The sequence below is a fragment of the Oncorhynchus nerka genome, linkage group LG2, assembly GCF_034236695.1.
Source record: "Oncorhynchus nerka isolate Pitt River linkage group LG2, Oner_Uvic_2.0, whole genome shotgun sequence".
Classification (NCBI taxonomy): domain Eukaryota; kingdom Metazoa; phylum Chordata; class Actinopteri; order Salmoniformes; family Salmonidae; genus Oncorhynchus; species Oncorhynchus nerka.
In genome coordinates this window covers 60,294,162-60,319,282 of record NC_088397.1, presented here as the reverse complement: position 1 = coordinate 60,319,282, position 25,121 = coordinate 60,294,162, and the positions used below count along the sequence as shown (strand labels likewise).

The 25,121-nt window shown below is 41.8% G+C and overlaps 1 protein-coding gene across 7 annotated transcripts in view; it reads left to right on the top strand.

The window, feature by feature from the left end:
• Window positions 1-25,121, top strand: part of LOC115139056 (voltage-gated potassium channel subunit beta-2-like) — a 158,237-nt gene that overhangs the window by 110,094 nt on the left and 23,022 nt on the right. For all 7 annotated transcript variants that reach the window (XM_029676254.2, XM_029676249.2, XM_029676263.2 and 4 more), the window contains 3 exons: window positions 22,592-22,635; window positions 22,994-23,031; window positions 23,360-23,439. In XM_029676254.2, coding sequence (XP_029532114.1) covers window positions 22,592-22,635; window positions 22,994-23,031; window positions 23,360-23,439 — 162 coding nt within the window. The remainder of the gene's footprint in view (window positions 1-22,591; window positions 22,636-22,993; window positions 23,032-23,359; window positions 23,440-25,121) is intronic.

Here is a 25,121-nt window from a genome sequence, read left to right as displayed (position 1 = left end):
TTTGAGGACTCAAACCTGTTCTAGAACAAATTGTCTCTGTAGGGCCTGGCTACCCATAAAAATGTATATTCACTTCAAAAAGCTTGTTGAAGGCTTACATTAACCACAAGTGTAAAAATTGCTACTCAACTAGCAACTCACTTCTATGCAACAAGAAGGTTCCACAAAAAGAAAGGACTCTTTAATAGAGGACTCAAACACCTATAATAGAGAACAAAGGACTTGAACCTTAAACATCACAGACACGTATCACTCACTGCATGCATTCATTTGAACCTGATTTGATTCTTTTAAAATGATATTGGTCTAGACTCACCCAGGACTTCTGCCATCAATCAGGAGATTAAGTGTTGACTCCCCAAAGTGGGTTGCACTCAGCCCTCTCTCTTTCTTCTGGATCAACACACAGTTGAGTTTTTCTTGTTGTTGTTCAGACCTATTCATCCGGGTCATGGCACCAAATGTTAGCAGTTGATGTTACTCTTCAATAACACAGACCGCAAGGCAAATCAGGTGGAGGAAAGTAGGTTTATTCTTATTCAAAGAGGATGAATCATGTGGGGAGGTAGATGTTCATGTTCCCCCATCCCCAGTGATTCTCCCCAGTGATTCTCTCCATGTGTCATTCATAACGAGCTACCAAGAAGCTATTTCAATCAAGTTAGAGTAGCTAGCTTGTCTAACTATAATTGCTGGCATTGGTGTTCAAATCATTTTTTAAGTGGCAACTTTATTTTTGAAAAGGTCCAGTCTGGTGTTCGTGCCCACCACAGCACAGACACAGCCTTAGTTAAAGTGGGACATGGTATTAGAGCTAACACAGATGCCAAACAGCTCTATGTCATTGTACTCTTAGTTTTAAGTGCTGCATTCGACACTGTTGACCATGATGTCCTTCTGGACAGACTGCAGAGGTGGGTTGGCCTCTCCAGTCCAGTTCTGAATTGGTTTAGGACCTATTTAACCGGTCGAGAGTTTGTCACCTGTGGTGATCATAACTCAGAGAAAATACATATCACATGTGGCGTTCGACAAGGTTTGAATTTGAGTCCGGTACTGTTCATGTTAATATATGTTAACACATTGGCAGCATTATCAGAAAGCACAGCATTAATTTTCATTGCTGCGCAGATGATACAAAACTTTTATTTCTGTGTCACACAGATTTTAGTTCCACGGAAAATTGATTAGACTGTATTAGTGATTTAAATTCTGGATGGCTCAAAACTTCCTCCAGCTAAATCAAGATAAGACCGAGGTACTTATTGTTGGAGACAAAGCACAGAGAGAGAATCTAGGCACACATTTTAATTTACAGGCAATAAAGATAAAATACCAGGTAAAAAACCTAGGTGTTATTTTAGATTTTGAACTAAATGTTGAATCACACATTAGAAATGTTACCAAAATAGCTTTTTACCACCTGAGGAACCTTGCCACGGTGCAGCCATTTCTCTCTCAGGCTGATACAGAGAGACTCATCCATGTTTTTATTACAAGCAGATTTGACTACTGTATTGATCTCCTGTCTGGTCTACCCAAGAAAGCCATTGGTCAACTGCAAAACCTACAGATTGCTGCAGCACGGCTCCTGACCAAGTCCAGACTGAGTGCTTACACCGGAGAGCACACACCAGTTTTAAGTTCTCTGCACTGGCTGCCTGTGAGTTTTACAATGCATTATAAGATTATTCTATTGGTTTTTAAATCAATCCACAATTGTGCACCCCAATACATGTCAGACATGCTTTTAAGTTATGTACCCAGTAGGTCCCTCGGGTCCTCTGGCTCTTGGTCCGAGGCCTTCCCAAAGCCTCGGACCAAGAGGCATGGAGAGGCAGTCTTTAGTTATTATGCCCCCAGCCTCTGGAATAGCCTGCCAGAAAAACTGAGGAGATACTGTGGAGATATTTAAAATAGATCTTAAAACATATTTTTAGCTTTGCTTTTCCTTAGGGTGCTTTTTAGTTGTTCAGTTTTGTAATACTTTTGTTTTTTTAATCTTATGTTTGTTGTGTAGTAAATATTTCAGCTTTTATTTTCATAGTTTTTTATTCGTTGTTTCCTGTAAAGCGCATTGCATTCCATGTATGAAATGTGCTGTAAATAAAGCTTGATTTTATGCCTGCTGGCAAGGTTGGTAGGCAAGCAATAACTAAATGTACTGAATAAGACACATTCCTTTCAATATTTTCTCCAGATTTTAGCAGAGAAGAATATTTTGTTTATTTGAAAAAAGAACCACCAGTCAGGAGAATACAGACAGCTCAAGAGGCATAGTTAGATATGCAGAAAAATATACATATTTTTGACAGAATTAAGAAGAATGATTATGACTCTAGATTGCAAGAAAAAGCTGTTTCAGGTGTTTGAAAAATGATCCACCCCCCAGCAGTACTCACATACTTTGTGCCCCCTCGGATTTAGGGGGTGGATGACACCCCAGATTACAGCACCCAGTATAACTAACTGGCAGAGTGATGTGTCTGTGTGTGAGCTGAGCAGATGGTGTTTAAATCACACTGCTGTGTTGTTCAGGTGTGAGTTAACTAGCAGAGATGGAGCAACACCGCCTGGTGCCTAGCCTATCTACAGTATATGATTCAGCAGTCCATCTGCATTGGCTGTGCTACTTTGAAGTCTTGTCATTTTTAGACCATACCTGAACAGGTCAGTGTTTACAAAGAAGACGATTGCAGGAAATGGGTGCAATTTACATATGAAAGCTGCAACATGGATGCATGCTTCTGTTTAGGAGTTTAGCTTGAGACGTGTCAGGCTATATTTCAAAGTCATCCTACGTCTTTTGTTGTCAAGTGATTGGATTTAGGTCATCTCAGTTCTGTAGCTGTTTTTACCCCTCAGAGTTCCAAGCATGGGTACATTGGCCTATATGTACTGTGGGTTACAAAAGGATTGGGTGTTTTTGATTTGGGTGTTGCCTAATCAGAATCATTTTATTCTCAATTACATTTACAAATACCCAGGATTTGACTTAGTGAATAGATGCTGCCAGCAATCGACAATGTACAGACAGAATACAGACAAAGTCAACATACAGGATATAAAATATAAATACAGAGAACATAAAACACTGGAGTAAAACTGAGTTAGTGAGGATATACAATTTACAGCGGGAATATACAGTGTATATATATATATATATATATTTATATATATGCAGAGGAAGGGATGCTGCCATGACAAATTTATACAGTGTAGGGCTGACCCCAGTTAGTTGACTGGTCGATTGTTTGGTCTTTAGGCTTTTGGTCGCCCGAGATTGTTTTAGTCGAGCAGTAACAAGTATATATATGTACACATATTTGCGCCCATCTCAGTGAACTAATCAATTGCAGAGGCCTCGACTAAAAGCCCATTTCGGCTTGATCTGAAAATGTGGTAGGAGGCTCCATATGGAGGGTGTGATGCAATAGCAGAGCCTCCAGAGGCATGCAGAGGCCAAATCGAGTTCTGTACCACGTCGCCATGCGCCTTCCAAATTTTGGAACATTGCAAAGGGCTCTGTATACCTCCGCATGGACATGATCGGTTGACGGTAGGTAGGGGTGGTACATCCTGTATTTACACAAACTCACTTATTTGACAACAGCTCTGCTCAACGAAGCACAAGAATGCCCTGACTCCTGCTGAGGCCGTAGCACCGTAAATGCTGCATGGCCAATGCAGACGTCGGATTGACTATGCACTCAGATGCACAATGCACTCCTCTCTCCAGTATGCACTCCCACGCTAATTTGTGCACATTCATTGTTTGCTTTTGATTGTTCGTATATATTAATTTCCCATTACATATCACCAGTAGTACATTTACATTTCTAATCTACAATGTCTATTACTTTGGTTACGGTCAGTTATTTTTATGCACTCATTATTATTCCAGTCTTCCTGTTCTCATTGTCGGTTGTCACGAACCGGCTCAAAGCCCGTAACAAAGGGAGACAACGTGGAGATAAGGAGTAGCAAAATATATATTTATTTAACTAAAGCAACTAAGTATAATATACAATGGTGTGTGTAATCAGTAATCAGTAGTGTAAGTGAGTGTTTTGCATGCATGAATGTGATAATGCAGGGTGTTGAAAGGTGCCAAAGCAAACAAACAAAAGGCCACCAAGAACCACAACACAATCTACAAAAGGTGTCTGCATGGAGAGAGTCTCCTCCATGAATGTGGAAGAGGTCTATTTATCCTGGGAGACACCTGGCCCAGGTGTTTCCCATGTAGCTGACGACCCTCCCAACTCCGCCCACCGGCATCCTAATAAGGAAACAAGAACAAAGACAGAATACGGCAGACAGAGTGGGAGGGTCGTCACACGGTATGGACACATTGTTTGCAGGGTGCACAACCTATGCTACACTTGTGAGAAACACGTTTTGGTTTATTTCATTCTATTTACAAGTTTAGTCAATGTCTTTTGTTTGGAGCGCTCCTGTCAATGTTTAGTAAGGACGCGCACGCATAGAAGTAGGCCTATAGTGTACCTGGCCTGATTATATATAGAGGTAGGCCTATATGCTACCTGGCCTGATTATACATAGAAGTAGGCCTAAAGGCTACCTGGCCTGATTATACATAGAAGTAGGCCTATAGGCTACCTGGGCTGATTATACATAGAAGTAGGCCTATAGGCTACCTGGCCTGATTATACATAGAAGTAGGCCTAAAGGCTACCTGGCCTGATTATACATAGAAGTAGGCCTAAAGGCTACCTGGCCTGATTATACATAGAAGTAGGCCTCAAGGCTACCTGGCCTGATTATACATGGAGGTAGGCCTAAAGGCCACCTGGCCTGATTATACATAGAAGTAGGCCTATAGGCTACCTGGCCTGATTATACATAGAAGTAGGCCTATAGGCTACCTGGGCTTATTATACATAGAAGTAGGCCTATAGGCTACCTGGGCTGATTATACATAGAAGTAGGCCTATAGGCCACCTGGCCTGATTATACATAGAAGTAGGCCAAAAGGCTACCTGGCCTGATTATACATAGAAGTAGGCCAAAAGGCTACCTGGCCTGATTATACATAGAAGTAGGCCAAAAGGCTACCTGGCCTGATTATACATAGAAGTAGGCCAAAAGGCTACCTGGCCTGCACACAAATGTAGGCATATAAATGTGCCCATTTGTGGATTTAATAGTATTTATGATTGGCTTAAGGCACCACCACTAATGACCTGTGGAGCTTCTCAAAGTAATGTTTTCTTCACCTCAAACAGCAAGCAAATTAAGTCTGTTTTTACATCCATTGAGAATTACAATAGTTTCTCAATGTATTTGAAAAATCTTTCGATAACCACTCATCACAAAAGGAAAAAATGTCATGCTCTGATCCAATAGAAACGTCATAAAATAGGCCTACCTGATTACTTCTTATCAGTGCTTAACTTGGACTGAAATAAGTTCCGGTACTCATTTTTGGTGCTGGTACCGTTTATATTAGGTGCAGAAGCTCCACAGTACTTTTGAGCTAATATTTTATAAGAGAAACAAGAGCTCAAGCAGTAGAACATTTGAGGTGCCGGTACTCAGCTCCGGTGAGCTCCTGCCTCAGTCAAGCACTGTTTCTTATCCCTTGCGCAAATAGCCTCCAGCTGTGTCTGTCCCGAGCTCACTGGCAAGGGAAATTGTATATAATGTTGCAAGTTCGCTAGCGGTCGGGCCAGACAAAGTTAATAGCTGATACAATGTTTCAAGTTTGCTGCAGACAGGATGTAACATATATGCCGGGTGTCAGGATGCAGAAGGTGAGGTTAATAATGAACCGATACAGATTAACAAACATGAGCCGCGTACTGAACTTGAGAGAAAACAATACTATCTAATGACTTATGTTAACTGAGGGCTAAAATAAAGGGCAAGTAATCAAGGGGAAAATGATGACCAGCTGTGCATAATGATGGTGAACAGGTGTGCGTGATATAGTTGCCAGGGCCGGTGGCTAGTAGAACTGTGATGTCACACCAGAGGGAGGGAGCAGGCATGACCCACAGGCCATGTGGAGCCAATGTGATTTATAGGATATTTATTTTTATCAGGATATTTTCTAGCTGCAGTGTATTTATTTGTTGGCTTTAAAGGCTATTTTTACATAGTTGGCCATGGATGTTACTTTTTAGGTTTGTATCATTTTCATTTAGATAGAATTTTGATTAACCACATGACAATTATTTTGAGACATGAAGACCTTATAAATTAAATTAAACCGTTTCACGAAAATTGTTATATGAAAACCATAACTGGCATGCAGATTGATAGAAAATTGTAAGATAAATTGGTATTCCACATGAGAAAGTTTACCGACTCCTTGTGTAGCCTATTACCGGCAACTTCAGGAGAGTAACGGCAGAATCTGTGAACGTCAGTAGAAGCGGGAGGAGAATAGTTGGGTCAGGTTTTTTTCTTCTGGTAATCAAGATCTCTGGCGCCATCTTGAGGCATGTGTCTTATTTCATCAAACCGTGAGCTTTAAGCATCAGACAAGCTCAAGGCATATAGTTGATTTTAGTAAAACACGAAGGGTGTGTCTATATGTGGAAAAATAGACCAATCGATTGGTCGAAAGAACAGACAACTTTCGGTCGATCAAGATTTTTTAAAATTGGGACAGCCCTAATACAGTGCATATACAGTGTTTGGCAGAGGTGTAAATTGTGCAAATGCAGTATAGTGCCGTTATTACAATAAAAGGTATTTGATGGCAAGGTGCAGTGTTCGGGTCAAATGAAAAGTCTCTTAATCCCTATGAACACGATAGCCGGGTCATAAGAACTTCATGTTGCACTCAGAGAGGCTCTCTATTTGTGAGCCAGCTCTCCATGGGCTTTAGGACCCTGCCCTGTGTAGGGTGCTGTCTTTCGGATGGGACGTTAAATGGGTGTCCTGACTTTCTGAGGTTATTAAAGATCCCATGTCACTTGTCGTAAGAGTAGGGGTGTTAACCCCGGTGTCCTGGCTAAATTCCCAATCTGGCCCTCAAACCATCACGGTCACCTAATAATCCCCAGTTTACAATTGGCTCATTCATCCCCCTCCTCTCCCCTGTAACTATTCCCCAGGTCGTTGCTGTAAATGAGAACGTGTTTTCAGTCAACTTACCTGGTAAAATAACGGATAAATAAAAAATAAAAAACTTGTTCCTGAAATGTGTCTCTTTAGAGAGGAACACCAAGCAGGACACTTATGCCTTCTGTACTGTAGCCGCTAGACACTCCACTCCAGTACAAACACAGATAGGACTTTATACTGCAGCCTCCAACTCTTACAGCCTCGGCTACATACATAGCCACTTACTCAAAACACTAGGCTATCTTTAATGGACAAGGAAAGAACATCTGTTTGCTAGGGGCATGTTAGGGTGAATTGCCAAATAGTGTGTGTGTGTGTGTGCGCGTGTTTGGATGTCTGAGTGAGTGCACTATGTGGATGTGTGTGCGAGAGATGTGTGCTAATGGGAGCGTGTTTAGCTGAATGGGGAGATGAAGACAGCTGTTTACTCCTTGCCTGACTGAAAGAGTTGAATTAAAGCCAGTGCTGCTCTGAGATTAGCTGTGTGTTTGCATTAGCAGCACTCTGCTCTCATCTCCTCTCTATTTCTCTGCATGTTATTGTCTTAAACACACTGGAAAGAGATGTATTAAACCATCCTGCTATGTGCTGCCAGGAATAGACATTTATGTTTCATTTCCCTTTCAACTACAGTGCCTTGCGAAAGTATTCGGCCCCCTTGAACTTTGCGACCTTTTGCCACATTTCAGGCTTCAAACATAAAGATATAAAACTGTATTTTTTTGTGAAGAATCAACAACAAGTGGGACACAATCATGAAGTGGAACGACATTTATTGGATATTTCAAACTTTTTTAACAAATCACCAAATCCGGCTTTAAACTTCTTCACAACAGTATCTCGGACCTGCCTGGTGTGTTCCTTGTTCTTCATGATGCTCTCTGCGCTTTTAACGGACCTCTGAGTTTTTTAACAAATCAAAAACAAAAAAATTGGGCGTGGAAAATTATTCAGCCCCTTTACTTTCAGTGCAGCAAACTCTCTCCAGAAGTTCCGTGAGGATCTCTGAATGATCCAATGTTGACCTAAATGACTAATGATGATAAATACAATCCACCTGTGTGTAATCAAGTCTCCATATAAATGCACCTGCACTGTGATAGTCTCAGAGGTCTGTTAAAAGCGCAGAGAGCATCATGAAGAACAAGGAACACACCAGGCAGGTCCGAGATACTGTTGTGAAGAAGTTTAAAGCCGGATTTGGATACAAAAAGATTTCCCAAGCTTTAAACATCCCAAGGAGCACTGTGCAAGCGATAATATTGAAATGGAAGGAGTATCAGACCACTGCAAATCTACCAAGACCTGGCCGTCCCTCTAAACTTTCAGCTCATACAAGGAGAAGACTGATCAGAGATGCAGCCAAGAGGCCCATGATCACTCTGGATGAACTGCAGAGATCTACAGCTGAGGTGGGAGACTCTGTCCATAGGACAACAATCAGTCGTATATTGCACAAATCTGGCCTTTATGGAAGAGTGGCAAGAAGAAAGCCATTTCTTAAAGATATCCATAAAAAGTGTTGTTTAAAGTTTGCCACAAGCCACCTGGGAGACACACCAAACATGTGGAAGAAGGTGCTCTGGTCAGATGAAACCAAAATTGAACTTTTTGGCAACAATGCAAAACGTTATGTTTGGCGTAAAAGCAACACAGCTCATCACCCTGAACACACCATCCCCACTGTCAAACATGGTGGTGGCAGCATCATGGTTTGGGCCTGCTTTTCTTCAGCAGGGACAGGGAAGATGGTTAAAATTGATGGGAAGATGGATGAAGCCAAATACAGGACCATTCTGGAAGAAAACCTGATGGAGTCTGCAAAAGACCTGAGACTGGGACGGAGATTTGTCTTCCAACAAGACAATGATCCACAATGGAATGGTTCAAAAATAAACATATCCAGGTGTTAGAATGGCCAAGTCAAAGTCCAGACCTGAATCCAATCGAGAATCTGTGGAAAGAACTGAAAACTGCTGTTCACAAATGCTCTCCATCCAATCTCACTGAGCTCGAGCTGTTTTGCAAGGAGGAATGGGAAAAAATGCCAGTCTCTCGATGTGCAAAACTGATAGAGACATACCCCAAGCGACTTACAGCTGTAATCGCAGCAAAAGGTGGCGCTACAAAGTATTAACTTAAGGGGGCTGAATAATTTTGCACGCCCAATTTTTCAGTTTTTGATTTGTTAAAAAGGTTTGAAATATCCAATAAATGTCGTTCCACTTCATGATTGTGTCCCACTTGTTGTTGATTCTTCACAAAAAAATACAGTTTTATATCTTTATGTTTGAAGCCTGAAATGTGGCAAAAGGTCGCAAAGTTCAAGGGGGCCGAATACTTTCGCAAGGCACTGTAATCGCGTCTTTCACCCGCCAAGCCTATTCCATTTTAAATGTGTTTGTAGACGTTTATGTTGACGATTTGCATCCTGGTTCTTGTGATTTCGCAGCATGTAGCCTATCCGTGTGTTCGTCAATATCTAAGCTGATGAAGGGAACAGATATAATTGTGTCATGTTTTCCACATTGTCATGACTGTATGACTGCACTGTGTAGAGACCATAGGAGCTGGCAACCCCATCTGTTGTGGGTTGCTGTTACCACAGTACAGGAACTTACATGTGTCAATTATTACAGACTTTTTGTTTCTTTCAAGATCCTAGTGTGCAGTATCATTTTGATCCTCTTTGAGGATCTGTTACTAGTGCACAGTATCAGAATTAGATTGTGTGTCAGTTATGTTGACGGTTGATGTTGTATTTCTCTGTGACATGCCTTTGAACTGTCCATATGACATCTCAAGTGGAACTGACAGCATTTTAGCAACATGAAATCTTATTACAATCTGTTCATATAAACCACCAGGAAGAATATGATGCCTTTTTTATTTATTTTTACATTTTCTGACAAGCCAGCACTTACAGTAGATATGTTAATTGTTTTCATTTGCATAAATTCATAGAATGTTTGGGAATGACGTAGAGTAAGGCATTTGTGAAAATGATATATCAATATCACTGGGAAAGCGGCCATACGTTTGGACAATTAATAGACACTGCAGTAAATAAAACCTAATAAAAACATCTGTCTTGTCCAGGACCAGAGTCTATGCAGACCAGTGTGCCATAGCCAATCAGAGCTACAGTAGACCTATATGCAAATAAACCATTTTACCACATGGGCCTGCCATCATTGTCTTTGAACTGGACTGTGTGTTACAGACAGTAGCAACAGCACAACTTTAGATCATTGCCCTTGCTAGTTTGATTGTATTGACATTCACTGCCTTAGTTACAATTGTCCGTTTTCGTCCAAAATATTGAGTCATTGAAACTGAAACAGTGCATCCCGAATGGATGGAGGCAGCAAACAATGTACTTGGCCAGCTGTGATTTACAACCTGATAGCAATATTTGTTGGACTACCAAGAAATGTCCTGGTGAATTGTATTAATCATGCATTGAACTGCATCCATCTATTCTGACAACAATGCCTTACTGTACGTCATTGCATTTTTTGTCAAATAGAACCTATTTTTAAAAACACATGAGGTTGGTTTTGTAGCATAAACCTGGGCATGTTTTTGACTGATATTCTAATGATTTGTTTCATATCTGCAGAGTAGTTGTCATTTCCACTTTAATTGGTGTAGAATGGTATACTATCCCAAGCCCTTAGAATACCATGGGGAAGTACTTAGAGGCTATTAGTGTTTAGAAGTGGTGGTCCACTACTACTGAATTGTTGCCACTGCTGCAAAAACGGAAAATGCCAGAACGAACAGTGGACTGTAAATGGCACGGTAAAGGTTAAAGTATACAGTATATACTGTAAGATGCATGGTTAACTGCTTTTTACTCAGTCATCTGTGTTGTGAATATTTTAGTTCTGTCCTACACTACTGTAAATAGTGTCATATGGCACTGAATGATGCAGTGTGGTCATGATATGTGATCTAGTGAGTAAGCTTTTCTGCACCACTCTTTTTTTAGTATGTAAACTATACAGTTGCCGTGTCCGAATACCCATACTAGTGTACTACATACTTAAACTGCATACTATGTAGTCACCGTCGGAAACTATTTAGCACGTACCGTTTAGTAAAAAAGTATGCGGTTTGCAACGGCCGCAATGCAGTGGCAGCTCCTAACTGGCTGAGTACTGTAGGTGGGGCGAGGCTGACTGCGGGTGGATTTTTCCAAATTCAACAGACATGCATCGCATTAACCAGCCTGATAATAGCTCATTTCCAAATTCAACAGACATGCATCGCATTAACCAGCCTGATAATAGCTCATTTCCAAATTCAACAGACATGCATCGCATTAACCAGCCTGATAATAGCTCATTTCCAAATTCAACAGACATGCATCGCATTAACCAGCCTGATAATAGCTCATTTCCAAATTCAACAGACATGCATCGCATTAACCAGCCTGATAATAGCTCATTTCCAAATTCAACAGACATGCATCGCATTAACCAGCCTGATAATAGCTCATTTCCAAATTCAACAGACATGCATCGCATTAACCAGCCTGATAATAGCTCATTTCCAAATTGATTAATTTCTCTAAACTCTGAACAGAAAAGGAATGGCATTATAGGCCTACTCAGGCTGGTTATAGATGGTTGATTTAGGTGCAATCTTACTGGCAATATCCTTGCCTGTGAGGCCCTTTTTGTGCAAAGCAATGATAACTGCACGTGTTTCCTTGAAGGTAACCGTGGTTGACAGAGGAAGAAGAATTATTCCAAGCACCACACTCCTTTTGAAGCTTCCAGTCTGTTATTCGAACTCAATCAGCATGACATGGTGATCTCCAGCCTTGTCGTCGTCAACACTCACACCTGTGTTAACAAGAGAGTCACTGACATGATGTCAGCTGGTCCTTTTGTGGCAGGGCTGAAATGCAGTGGAAATGTTTTGGGGGGATTTGGTTCATTTGCGTGGCAAATTGCAATTCATCTGATCACTCTTCATAACATTCTGGAGTATATGCAAATTACCATCATACAAACTGAGGCAGCAGACTGTGAAAATTAACATTTGTGTCATTCTCAAAACTTTTGGCCACGACTGTAGACAGGATGCGCCTGAGCTCAGTTTCGAGTCTCATAGCAAAGGGTCTGAATACTTGTGTAAATAATGTATTCTTAGAACCTGTTTTCGCTCAGACACTGCCTGATCCAGCCCATCCTACCTTGTTGACATGGTGAACACATATTGCATCTCTCAGAGCTAGCGCCTCCCACCTCCCTCAGGGCCAAATATCAGGATAGGGAAAGAGTTGGGCAGGGACGGTACAGCTGTCATCCATCTGGCTCTATCTGAATTCTAGACAGTCTGATCAGGTGCAGTGGATTTACGCAAATAACCCCTGAAATAGACTTCTAAAGGCTCGCACACATCGCCCATTTCATTTAGCAGACACACCAAATGTGGATCTAGCGTTCGTCCTGCCAATCGCTCAGCATGCTGTGTTTTACGGACCGCACGCTCCAGATGTCTGACTGCCGAAAATGTTGACGCGATTCTACATGTAAAATGGGTGAGCACTCAATTCACTAATAACATTGAGGTGCCAAATACTCTTGGGCAGCAAACGCACACCTCAGAAAACCCATAAAGACTGAGATGACCGCCTCTGTTCGTTCACTTTGAAATCAGGGGCTTAGTTAACCATGAGGCCACTGGGGTACAAACAGTCCAGAGGCATCTCATCTACAGCCAATGAAATAACTCTCACACATTCAAAGTGGTCACTGGGTCCACTCATAATGTGTTGAGGCTGACTGTAGTGTAGTATACCTCTGTAGTCCATAATTGAAGGGGGTAAGAGACGTAGATAACCTTACTGTTCTGGGCCGTGTCCAGGGAGGCGTAGCGGCAACCTGACCCCAGATCAGACCAGCCTGCTACAGTACTGCTACCAGGTCCCTGCAGGGGAGGAGAGGTGAAGGATAGCCCAGGGCCAACATGCAGTATCAACAGCCAGCCTGGTAAAATATTCAGCACTACACAGAACTGACAAAGGGAATTATCGTTTCTAGGTGAGTGAGGACAGAGACCAGACTGTGTGTCTGATCGGTTTGTTACTTTTTGTTTGTTTTGAAAAGGACTTAACTTAAATACACACCTGTCCTGCACTTGATAGTTTTCCTCAAGGTTGGCGGTATGTCACCCACAGGGCTGTGGCGGTCACAACATTTTGTCAGCCGGTGATTGTCAAGCAAATAACTGTCTGTCTCACAGTAATTGACCGTTAATTAACATACAGTTGACGTCGGAAGTTTACATACACCTTAGCCAAAAACATTTAAACTCAGTTTTTCACAATTCCTGACATTTAATCTGTAACGGCGTTCGTCTGTTGTGGAAAGAGAGTCGGACCGAAATGCAGCGTGGTGGTTACTCATGTTTCTTTAATGAAAGAAAACGGAACGATACATGAAATAACTGTGAAATACAAAACAACAAACGGAACGTGAAACTTATACAGCCTATCTGGTGAATACACAAAGACAGGAACAATCACCCACGAAATACAATGTGAAACTAAGGCTACCTAAATACGGTTCCCAATCAGAGACTCTGATTGAGAATCGCCTCAGGCAGCCAAGCCTAACTAGACACACCCCTATTCAGCCGCGATCCCAAATGCTACAAACCCCAATACGAAAAACAATAACATAAACCCCTGTCACACCCTGGCCTGACCACATATATAACGAAAACACAAAATACAATGACCAAGGCGTGACATAATCCTAATAAAAATTCCCTTTCTTAGGTCAGTTAGGATCACCACTTTATTTTAAGAATGTGAAATGTCAGAATAATAGTAGAGAAAATTATTTATTTCAGCTTTTCTTTCTTTCATCACATTCCCAGTGGGTCAGAAGTTTACATACACTCAATTAGTATTTGTTAGCATTGCCTTTAAATTGTTTAACTTGGGTCAAATGTTTTGGGTAGCCTTCCACAAGCTTCCCACAATAAATTGGGTGAATTTTGGCCCATTCCTCCTGACAGAGCTGGTGTTAGGTTTGTAGGCCTACTTGCTCGCACACGCTGTTTCAGTTCTGCCCACACATTTTTATAGGATTGAGGTCAGGGCTTTGTGATGGCCACTCCAATACCTTGACTTTGTTGTCCTTAAGCCATTTTGCCACAACTTTGGAAGTATGCTTGGGGTCATTGTCCATTTGGAAGACCCATTTGCGACCAAGCTTTAACTTCCTGACTGATGTCTTACATTTACATTACATTTAAGTCATTTAGCAGACACTCTTATCCAGAGCGACTTACAAATTGGATGTTGCTTCAATATATCCACATAATTTTCCTACCTCATGATGCCATCTATTTTGTGAAGTACCCCAGTCCCTCCTGCAACAAAGCACCCCCACAGCATGATGCTGCCACCCCTGTGCTTCACGATTGGGATGGTATTCTTCAGCTTGCAAGCTTCACCCTTTTTCCTCCAAACGTAATGATGGTCATTATGGCCAAACAGTTCTATTTGTGTTTCATCTGACCAGAAGACATTTCTCCAAAAAGTACGATCTTTGTCCCCATGTGCAGTTGCAAACCGTAGTCTGGCTTTTTTATGGTGGTTTTGGAGTGGGTTCTTCCTTGCTGAGCGGCCTTTCAGGTTATGACGATATAAGATGGGTTTTACTGTGCATATAGATACTTTTGTACCTGTTTCCTCCAGCATCTTCACAAGGTCCTTTGCTGTTGTTCTAGGCTTGATTTGCACTTTTCACATCAAAGTACGTTCATCTCTAGGAGACAGAACACGTCTCCTTCCTGAGCGGTATGACGGCTGCGTGGTCCCATGGTGTTTATACTTGTGTACTATTGTTTGTACAGATGAACGTGGTACCTTCAAGCGTTTGGAAATTGCTCCCAAGGTTGAACCAGACTTGTGGAGGTCTACAATTCTTTTTCTGGGGTTTTGGCTGATTTCTTTTGATTTTCCCATGATGTCACACAATGAGGCACTGCGTTTGAAGGTAGGCCTTGAAATACAACCACAGCTACACCTCCAATTGACTCAAATTATGTAAATGAGCCTTTCAGAAGCTTCTAAAGCCATGACACCATTTTCTGGAATTTTCCAAGCCTTTTAAAGGCACAGTCAACTTAGTGTATGTAAACCTCTGACCCACTGGAATTGTGATACAGTGAATTATAAGTAAAATATTCTGTCTGTAAACTATTGCTGGAAAAATGACTTGTGTCATGCACAAAGTAGATGTCCTAACCGACTTGCCAAAACTATAGTTTGTTAACAACAAATTTGTGGAGTGGTTGAAAAACGAGTTTTAATGACTTTAGTGTATGTAAACTTCTGACTTCAACTGTAAACACAGTTAAGCATCTCTTGGCTCCACACACAGCCTACAAGCCACTGATGCTGACCTTTGGAACATTTTAAAAAGTCTAATAAATCCATGTAATATAGCTTACACCTTAATAAATCCATTATTTAGTTTAGACCGGTCTAAAGAAGCATGATATGAAGAAAATGTATTATATTTCAGAAGAATAGAATAGCATACTCTGAGTTGTCCTGTGGGCTACGCTAGCAGACAAAATTTGCTTAGAATTCCGTAGCATTATTTTATAATATGAAGAATACAATTGAACAAAGCTGAATAAAATAGAAAGGATATTTTCTCCAAACGATTTGATGGAGTGTGTACATGCGGCTATTCTGTGTTGAGCGGTTAACCAAGAAATAGGGATTTCTATATGCATAATTTTGAGTTATTAACGTAGCTTTAGTTGTTCCGCAAACATTTGGCTATATGTTTTGAATTTGTAATACTTTCTAAGGCTGCATGATGCGACTAGTGATGATTTGAAAACAGTCGCTTGAAAGGCATGAGCTCTGCTTTGTTTTTTTTGCGCAGGCTGTACACACTACATCAGTCTCTCATTCACAATTTAACAAGCACTTGATAATGCCTAGAATTTCACTGTGGCATCGCCTTTGTGTGGCCGTAATGCACTAATGCACTCTAAAAAAATTTTTTTTTCCCAAACTAGAAACTCACACACTGCTTATGTATGCCAGTTAGGCTCTACACCCCTTGTAAAGCGGATTAATATGTTTAATTTTAAGAAGTTATTTGGCCACTTGTATTATGATACAAACCTTATTATAACATATAGGCCCATGGGCTAGGCTACATGAGGTGAGCGACTATGATTCTAAAATGTTGCAAAAAAGGCCATTTTTTATTATGCTGGAATAGTCACCCATCAGACTATTCTGGATTTAATATTGTCTTTACATATACTAAATAATATACAGTACCAGTCAAGTTTGGACACACCTACAGTACTCATTCCAGGGTTTTTCTTAATTTTTACTATTTTCGTAATTGTAGAATAATAGTGAAGACTTCACAACTATGAAATAACACATGGAATGATGTAATAATCAAACCAGTGTTAAACAAATCAAAATATATTTTATATTTGAGATTCTTCAAAGTCGCCACGCTTTGCCTTAATGACAGCTTTGCACACTCTTGGCATTCTCTCAACCAGCTTCATGAGGAATGTTTTTCCAACAGTCTTGAAGGAGTTCCCACATATGCTGAGCACTTGTTGGCTTATTTTCCTTCACTCTGCGGTCCAACTCATCCCAAACCATCTCAATTGGGTTGCGGTCAGGTGATTGTGGAGGCCAGGTCATCTGATGCAGCACCATCACAAAAGTGTGTGTATGTTTGTTTGTTTTGTGTATTGTGTCGGTATGCATGTATGTGTTGTGCGTATATAGTGTTTGAATTATGTTGACCAAATTTGACACTCATTGACTGATAGAGGAATTCTAAATTCCTTTATGCTTTAATTGCCAAAATCAATTAGCACTCATTTCTAATTCATTAATGAATTGTAAGTTCATTAATTATGCATGAAGTAGATCGAGACCAGTCTTAAAAGCCAGGTAAAGAGCGTTTAATTCCAGAGAGTACTGAATGCTTACACACATTTCCACAGGTTATAAACTGAAAATGACGTCAGCGTTTTCCAAACGTTCCGTTTCACAAACAGAGGGCCCCTCTAACTCTCAAGCCTCCGCGTTATCAGCACGAAGTCAAGGCCAGTCAGCATAAATCAACATTCCCGACCATTTGGAGATGGCCCGTTCCCACCACCTGGAGATTTGTACAACTGAATGAACTACGGAACAGACCTACATTGTTACTAACTCCTGACTACATTATATACAATTGGGAAAGGGAGCAAGAGGGAAAACTCACATGTACCGTACATTATAGCATTTGGACTAGTCAGTTTCTGATTGGAATGTAATTAGTCATTTCAACCATATTTTCCTCTATCATTGACCTCCATATAAAACAATCCCCACTTCCACTGTTTCGCACTGTATTTTTGTATGAACTGATCAAAGTAAACCTTATGGAACAGCAAGGACTGTGAAGCAACACAAACATAGGCACAGACACACGATAACATACACACTATACACACACGTAGATATGTATTTTGGGTTGTAGATATGTGTTAGTGGAGTAGGGGCCTGAGGGCACACAGTGTGCTGTGAGATCTGTTATGAATGTATTGTAATGTTTTTTTAAATTGTATAACTGCCTTCATTTTTCCAGATGCCAGAAAGAGTAGTTGCTCCCTTGGCAGCAGCTAATGGGGATCCATAATAAATACAAATAGAAATATTCAGTATTCCAATGCTCAGTCCACATGGAAAGTGGGCTTTTTTGATCCCCTAGCTGTTTCAGAGCAAAATGAAGGGAATGTTTTGCTCTTAGTCACCACAGCAATTTAGCAAACCTACCAAGGCTTCACAAGACACCCACACACTCATAATCCTACACACACACACACACGTAACACACAGCCATGGACACACTCTCATACATAAACATAGTAAGTGCCATAATGTATATTTCAATAATACCTGCTTGCACACAATCATACTCCTACAAAATGACAGACAGACCCCCCCCCACCTACACCTACACACTCCTTCTCCCACACCATATATTACATAATTTCATATCCCACATATCTTACTTACCTCTAGCTGAAGTCAACTCAAGGTTCTTTACTCAGTTTTTAGTTGGTATTGTACATTGTGTTTTAAGCATATCCCATCGGCTTTAAGGATCTCATATTGGGAATGTATTCTTGGTATTGAGAGCTCAGGAAGGAATATATCACCATCAAGAGCAGTTGCATCACCACCTGGTATGGCAACTGCTCAGCCTCCGAACGCAAGGCACTACAGAGGGTAGTGCATACGGCCCAGTACATCACTGGGGCCAAGTTTCCTGCCATCCAGGACCTCTATACCAGGCGGTGTCAGAGGAAGGCCCTAAAAAATTGTCGAAAACTCCAGCCACCCTTGTCATAGACTGTTCTCTCTGCTAGCGCACGGCAAGTGGTACCGGAGCGCCAAGTTTAGATACAAGAGGCTTCTAAACAGCTTCTACCTCCAGGCCATAAGACTCCTGTACATCTAGTCAAGTGGCTATTTGCATTTATTTCTGTGGTGACAAGTGCAGCTCTCGAGGTTGTGGCCTAGCGTTGCCTCTAAAGTCTTCCCCTGTGGTTCACTGTTCAAAACTTGTTGGCCATGTGCTTGCATAATGTTGACGTGCCAAATTTGAATGATAAACGACCTGCCATGCACAGTAACGTACCCAAAAAGATGGAGAAAATAAATATGCCTTTTGAGCCACTGAAGACTGAGCCAGTCATTGTGGTTTTATAACACTAGAAAAGGCCTTTACTTCCTGCAGGTTTCTCCAGTGTGTTCTCCATCTTTTACCTGTAACCTCTTAGAACGAAAGGTAAAAGCAAACACCAAAGCTGTGTACTGTCTGTCTGTCAGTGGTGGATTCTGTCTGAACGGTTAAGAGGTACGACGTGGAGTCTGTCTGATTGGTTAAGAGGTACGACGTGGAGTCTGTCTGATTGGTTAAGAGGTACCACGTGGAGTCTGTCTGATTGGTTGGGGTTCCACGTGGAGTCTGTCTGATTGGTTAAGAGGTACCACGTTTTCTCTGGGGACTGGGATTTACTGTGGTGTCGAGCTGGAGTCGAAGCTTGTGATTGGCTCTAGGGGATTGATGTGCAGGCTTGGGCGTCTTGGTGTGAACTGCGACATTCCACAGGAGTTCATGCGAGGCCAGATTTAGACCCTCTTCCCCTGTCAGCATTCCTGTGACATCTCTATCCACTGATGCACATGCACACACACACGTGCACACGCACAGGCACCTGATCATACTGGTGGGCGTCTGTGTGCTCCTCTCCACCTACATCCAGAGGATACAGAGAGAAACATACTGTCATAGGTGTTACAAATAGGGTTGGGCAGTATGCCGTACATACCGTATACCGGGGTATTTGGAAAGATCCACGGCATGATTTTCATATACCGTCAATAAGGTTGCTTTGAAGTTTTTGAATACTAGGGCTGACCACATTTAGTCGACTGGTTGGTTGTTTGGTCGATAGGCTGTTGGTCGATCGAGATTTCTTTAGTCGAGCAGTAGCAAATAAATAAATAATAATAATAAACATGGTGCACAAGACACGTCTGATTGGCTCCTGTCTGAGTGGACTGATCCATTGTGGAGGCCGTGGGGATGGCACAGCCCTTCAGTCTAAGATGTGCTACTGAAATTGTATATGGTTTTATTATGTAAGAACAATGGTGCAACACAAATAAAAATTACAATATTCTATAACAAATGCGTTTTCTCCTGCTGTCCGTAGTTCCGAAACACATCAGTGCGCTGTTGAATTGGCACCTTGTCCTAGACCATGTCGCTATGTGCATAATAGCAACGTTAACCAGCATATTGGTGTTGAGAACAATGCGGCGGAGGCAGCAGAATGAGGAAATGGGAAAACAGCCCTTGCCTTATTGTCTAAGAAAAGTGTTGAGAGAGGAAACCAACTTAATTAGGTCTATAATCAATAGCTTAACTGGCTTTATAAATCATCCATATATACAGTGCATTCGGAAAGTATTCAGACCCTTTGACTTTTTCCAAATGTTGTTACCTTACAGCCTTATTCTAAAATGGATTAAATCGTTTTTTCCCTCAACAATCTACACACAATACCCCATAATGACAAGGCAAAAACAGGTTTTCAGAAAAATCAAAAACCTGAATCACATTTCCTTAACTATTCAGACCCTTTACTCAGTACTTTGATTGAAGCGCCTTTGGCAGCGATTACAGCCTCGAGTCTTCTTTGGTATGACGCTACATGCTTGGCACATCTGAATTTGGATTTTCTCCCATTCTTCTCTGCAGATCCTCTCAACCTCTATCAGGTTGGATGGGGAGTGTCTCTGCACAGCTATTTCCAGTTCTCTCCAGAGATGTTCGATCGGGTTCTAGTCCGGGCTCTGGCTGGGCCACTCAATGACATTCAGAGACTTGTGAAGCCACTCCTGAAGCCACTCCTGTGTTGTCTTGGCAGTGTGCTTATGGTCATTGCCCTGTTGGAAGGTAAACCTTCGCCCCAGTCTGAGGTCCTGAATGCTCTGGAGCAGGTTTTCATCAAGGATCTCTCTGTAGTTTGCTCCATTCATCTTTCCCTCGATCCTGACTAGTCTCCCAGTCCCTGCCGCTGAAAAACATCCCCAAAGCATGATTCTGCCACCACCATGTTTCACTGTAGGGATGGTGCCAGGTTTCCTCCAGACGTGACGCTTGGCATTCAGGTCAATCTTCATTAGACCAGAGAATCTTGTTTCTCTGAGAGTCCTTTAGGTGCCTTTCAGCAAACTGCAAGTGAGCTGCCATGTGCCTTTTACAGAGGTGTGGCTTCCGTCTGGCCACTCTACCATAAAGGCCTGATTGGTGGAGCGCTGCAGAGATGGTTGTGTCCTTCTGGAAGGTTGCCCCATCTCCACAGAGGAACTCTGAAGCTCTGTCAGAGTGACCATCAGGTTCTTGGTCACCTCCCTTCCTTCTCCCCCAATTGCTCAGTTTGGCCGGGCGGCCAGCTCTAGTAAGAGTCTTGGTGGTTCCAAACCTCTTCCATTTAAGAATGATGGAGGTCACTGTGTTCTTGGGAACCTTCAATACTGCAGAAATGTTTTGTTACCCTTCCCCAGATCTGTGCCTCAACACAATCCTGTCTCGGAGCTCTATGGACTATTCCTTTGACCTCGTGGCTTGATTTTTACTCTGACGTGCACTGTCAACAGTGGGACCTTATATAGACAGGTGGGTGCCTTTCCAAATCATGTCCAATCAATTAAATTTACCACAGGTGGACTACAATCAAGTTGTAGAAACATCTCAAGGATGATCAATGGATGGTCTGAACACTTATGTTATTAAGTTATTTCTGTTTTTAAATGTTAATACAAATTAAATCAATTTTAGAATAAATCTGTAACGTATGTAACTGTACTTTACATACGTAACCTGTAACCTATGGAAATCTCCAGATGGAGCATGAAGCGTGGCATATTGCTGAATGGCACCAAAAAAATGACTAGGGATCATGGTGAAAGTAGCCGTATCTAGCTAAGGATCATGGTCGATGTAGTCGTTTTCATTCTGCCTGAGAGACTCAACCGGGAGCTTCCTCGTAGCTTGCCGGCCGTGATTGATTTGTGTCAGCACGTGGTCCTGACGAGAAATGCAGTAGTCAGAATGGATCACTATGTCATTCAAATATCTCGATTTCAACTTTAAAATAATTCACTGTGGGGATCCAACTTGATCATCATAAACACATTTTAGAGCACAAAACGGCTGTCTAAAAAAAAATGTTTGGCCATTCTGGCGATTGTAATTTACTTGGGCTTTCTAGGACAGACCAGGCTTTTGACACTTTTGGTTGCTACGCAGTAGCCGACCAGCAGTTCTCATGACTTCACGCTCCAGACCGGACACTGGGCCTCGGTGGACACGTGCTGCTCTTCCTTCAGACAAGCATGCATCACAACTTTGTTCACTTGCTCAATTTCTCTCATAGTAAATGTCCACTCTCACTGAAAATGGCTACTGTCTATACTTTTATAACTTGATGAGCTGGATTTGCCTGTCTTTGGAATTAGTTTGTAGTTTGTTAACTTAAAGCCACCAGGAGAATTCACTTTTACTTGTGGTAATTTTGTTAACATTCTGGTAATGAACACACAATGGGCTTTTAAAAAAAAAAAAAAATTTTTTTTTTAGCGCCCCCTTGTATGCTGGTAATTCCATAAATCTCAGAATGGCAGAAAAATTTGAAAGTACGGAAATTGGGATACCACCCAAGCCTAGTTACAACCTTCCAGTGACTCTCACAGTGAGTCAGTGTCCGTATACCCAACACAGAGACATTTATTCACATGAAGCATGGAACTACTTGGGAAAAAAGCTTGACTATCTCAAACCTACAGCACTAAAAGCACAGCGCCATTATCAACACAATATTAATGCTAATGTATTCTGTGTTTTGACAGAAACCTTGGGAAGTCTGGCCTGAGGGTGTCCTGCCTTGGACTAGGTGAGTGAGAGAAGGGATTGGGGGCTAGCTGAGGGGCTGGGAGATACAACTGTGTTAGAGGTGACTTCACCAGTAAGACAAAATGAGCCACAGAGGGAATTTATTTCACACCAAAGGCATTTTTCTAAGGCATTTTTCTAGACGTGGGAGAGTGAGGATATGACAGAAATACCAGCTGAGGCCTTCTCTATCTGTTAACTAACACTGTTGCTTTGGTTAACTGTACCAAAGCCACATCTCTCAAAACTATAATTAAGAAGCTACGGTAATCAGCAACACTGCTTCTTCAACACCACTCTCCCTATATATCACTAATCTGATAGACTACTAACACAGTCTCCTTGTCGTCTCTCTGCAGGAACATGGGTGACGTTTGGTGGACAGATAACAGACGAGGTGAGAGCAGATGGATTGTGTTATGCTGTTATTCCACTTCTGTGTCAGTCAACACTCCCCAGTTTCACAACTCCCTACATGCTCCTAGAGCCCACTGCTGCTCAGGAAGAATAGTTCTGCTGACGCTGCATTGCCACGTAGAATAGCTAGAAAACCAACAAATGTGCCATGTGAACGAACAATTATCTGAACCATGAACGCACTGGCGTGTGCACTTACAGCATCATGCATGCGGATAGGTGTTGATAATCGATCTCAGTGATGTCTCAACCCCCTCCCCTTCCTCCTCTCTCTTTCCTTTCCCTCACACCACCTCTTCGGCCAATAGATGGCCGAGCAGCTTGTGTGCCTGGCCTACGAGAACGGCATCAATCTGTTTGACACAGCAGAGGTCTACGCTGCAGGGAAGTGAGTATCATCCAGACTGTCCACATCACATCTTCATCCAGACATGACTTAGTTATTGTTGACCACCCAGTCCCAGTATCACACCATACACAGCCGCATAGGCTTACATTTACTTTAGGGTCTTTGAACCAGCGCTGACTTAACACTAACAGATCATTATGAGTGTGTTTAGGTAGGGACTCGTCTAAGGGATGTGGTGTACACTGGCATCTAGTACCAATGAAGCTGTTGCTGGTCTCCAGTCTCTCCAGTGTGGTTGTGATGATTACAGCACGTGCAGGGAGTCTCCCTGGCCATCACACATCTTTGGAGATCTCATTCAATTGGATTAAACCTCTGGTTCATTAGATCTGAGGCCCCCGAGGCTCAGAGGAAAAACACACGGATACACTTACCCTGAGTCTGCGCCCCTGCTGCCTCGCACATAGGTACGTGGCCGGCATGTTCGCAAGTACAAGGTCATGCAATTGAATTCATGACGTGCCATGGACAGGGGGACCAGGTAAAGCCTGCAAAACTGTTTACATAAACATGAGTGATTACTGGCTCTCGAACCTTGAGCTACAGACCTGAGGGAGATACACCTCATTTATAACGCTCATTATACTAAGCTTTAATGGTATTTTTGATGTAAGGTCAGGGTTAATTATCCATGATTGCTTGAATACCAGTTGAACCCAAACGCTGCCAATACTACATTTAGCAGACGTTTTTATCCAAAGCAACTTAGTCATGCATGCGTCCATTTTTTACGTATGGGTGGTCCCGGAAATCAAACCCACTATCCGTTACAAGAACCACGCTCTACCAACTGAGCTACATAGAACAATTACAAACCTTTCTAGGGCTTTCTAAACCACGACATCTCTTCTGATAGCTGTGTACACCCTCCTGGATTCATGAATCTTTGTTGTTATATAGGATTAACTGAAACAATCTGAGGGATTATCCTTTTCCAACAGTACCTCAGATTAACAGCCTACAACTCCTCTCTAAACGCTCCCCAAGGAAATACTGGGCTCTCATTGTGGCAATGTGTTGGGTATATTTCCCAAGGTGTTAATATTGTGTAAAAGACTCATGTAAAATACTGAAGAAAGAAAATAAAAGACAAAGAAATGTTATTTCAATGTTTCCCAATTCCACAACAGCCACTGCATGAATTGTTGATAGCTTTATCATGTGTGCTGTGTATTTGTGGCCTGGCGCTATGAACAAGTCACTGAAGCATATTGCCAGGGGCACACGGTACAAGTACAACGATTGACAGCTAGTTTATGCCACTGTCTAGCAGCGTAGACCAACACATGCTTACAAACATACTGTAGTGTGAGTTTAACACAAATTCCATGGCTTTAACAACCCACTCCTTCACACTCACCATCAACAAACATTGGTATTGCTGGCTAATTAAATCAATGTCCACTCTCTGTGGCTCTGATGTACATGATTGTCTAAAGTCAATGTAAAGTGCAGGGGATGGAAATTCCGCAGTGGAAAACATTCATCTGAGATGGAAAGAAGTGTGAAATCTATAAAGAGGACATAGACACCACCATCGTTGATACAATATAGCAGTCAGAGACTTTACCTCGATTAGGAATCTACTCTACCATCTGCTTTGTCTCTAAAACACACTTTTTATAGGAGCTGAGTACTGTATAGTATGTCACACATTTACA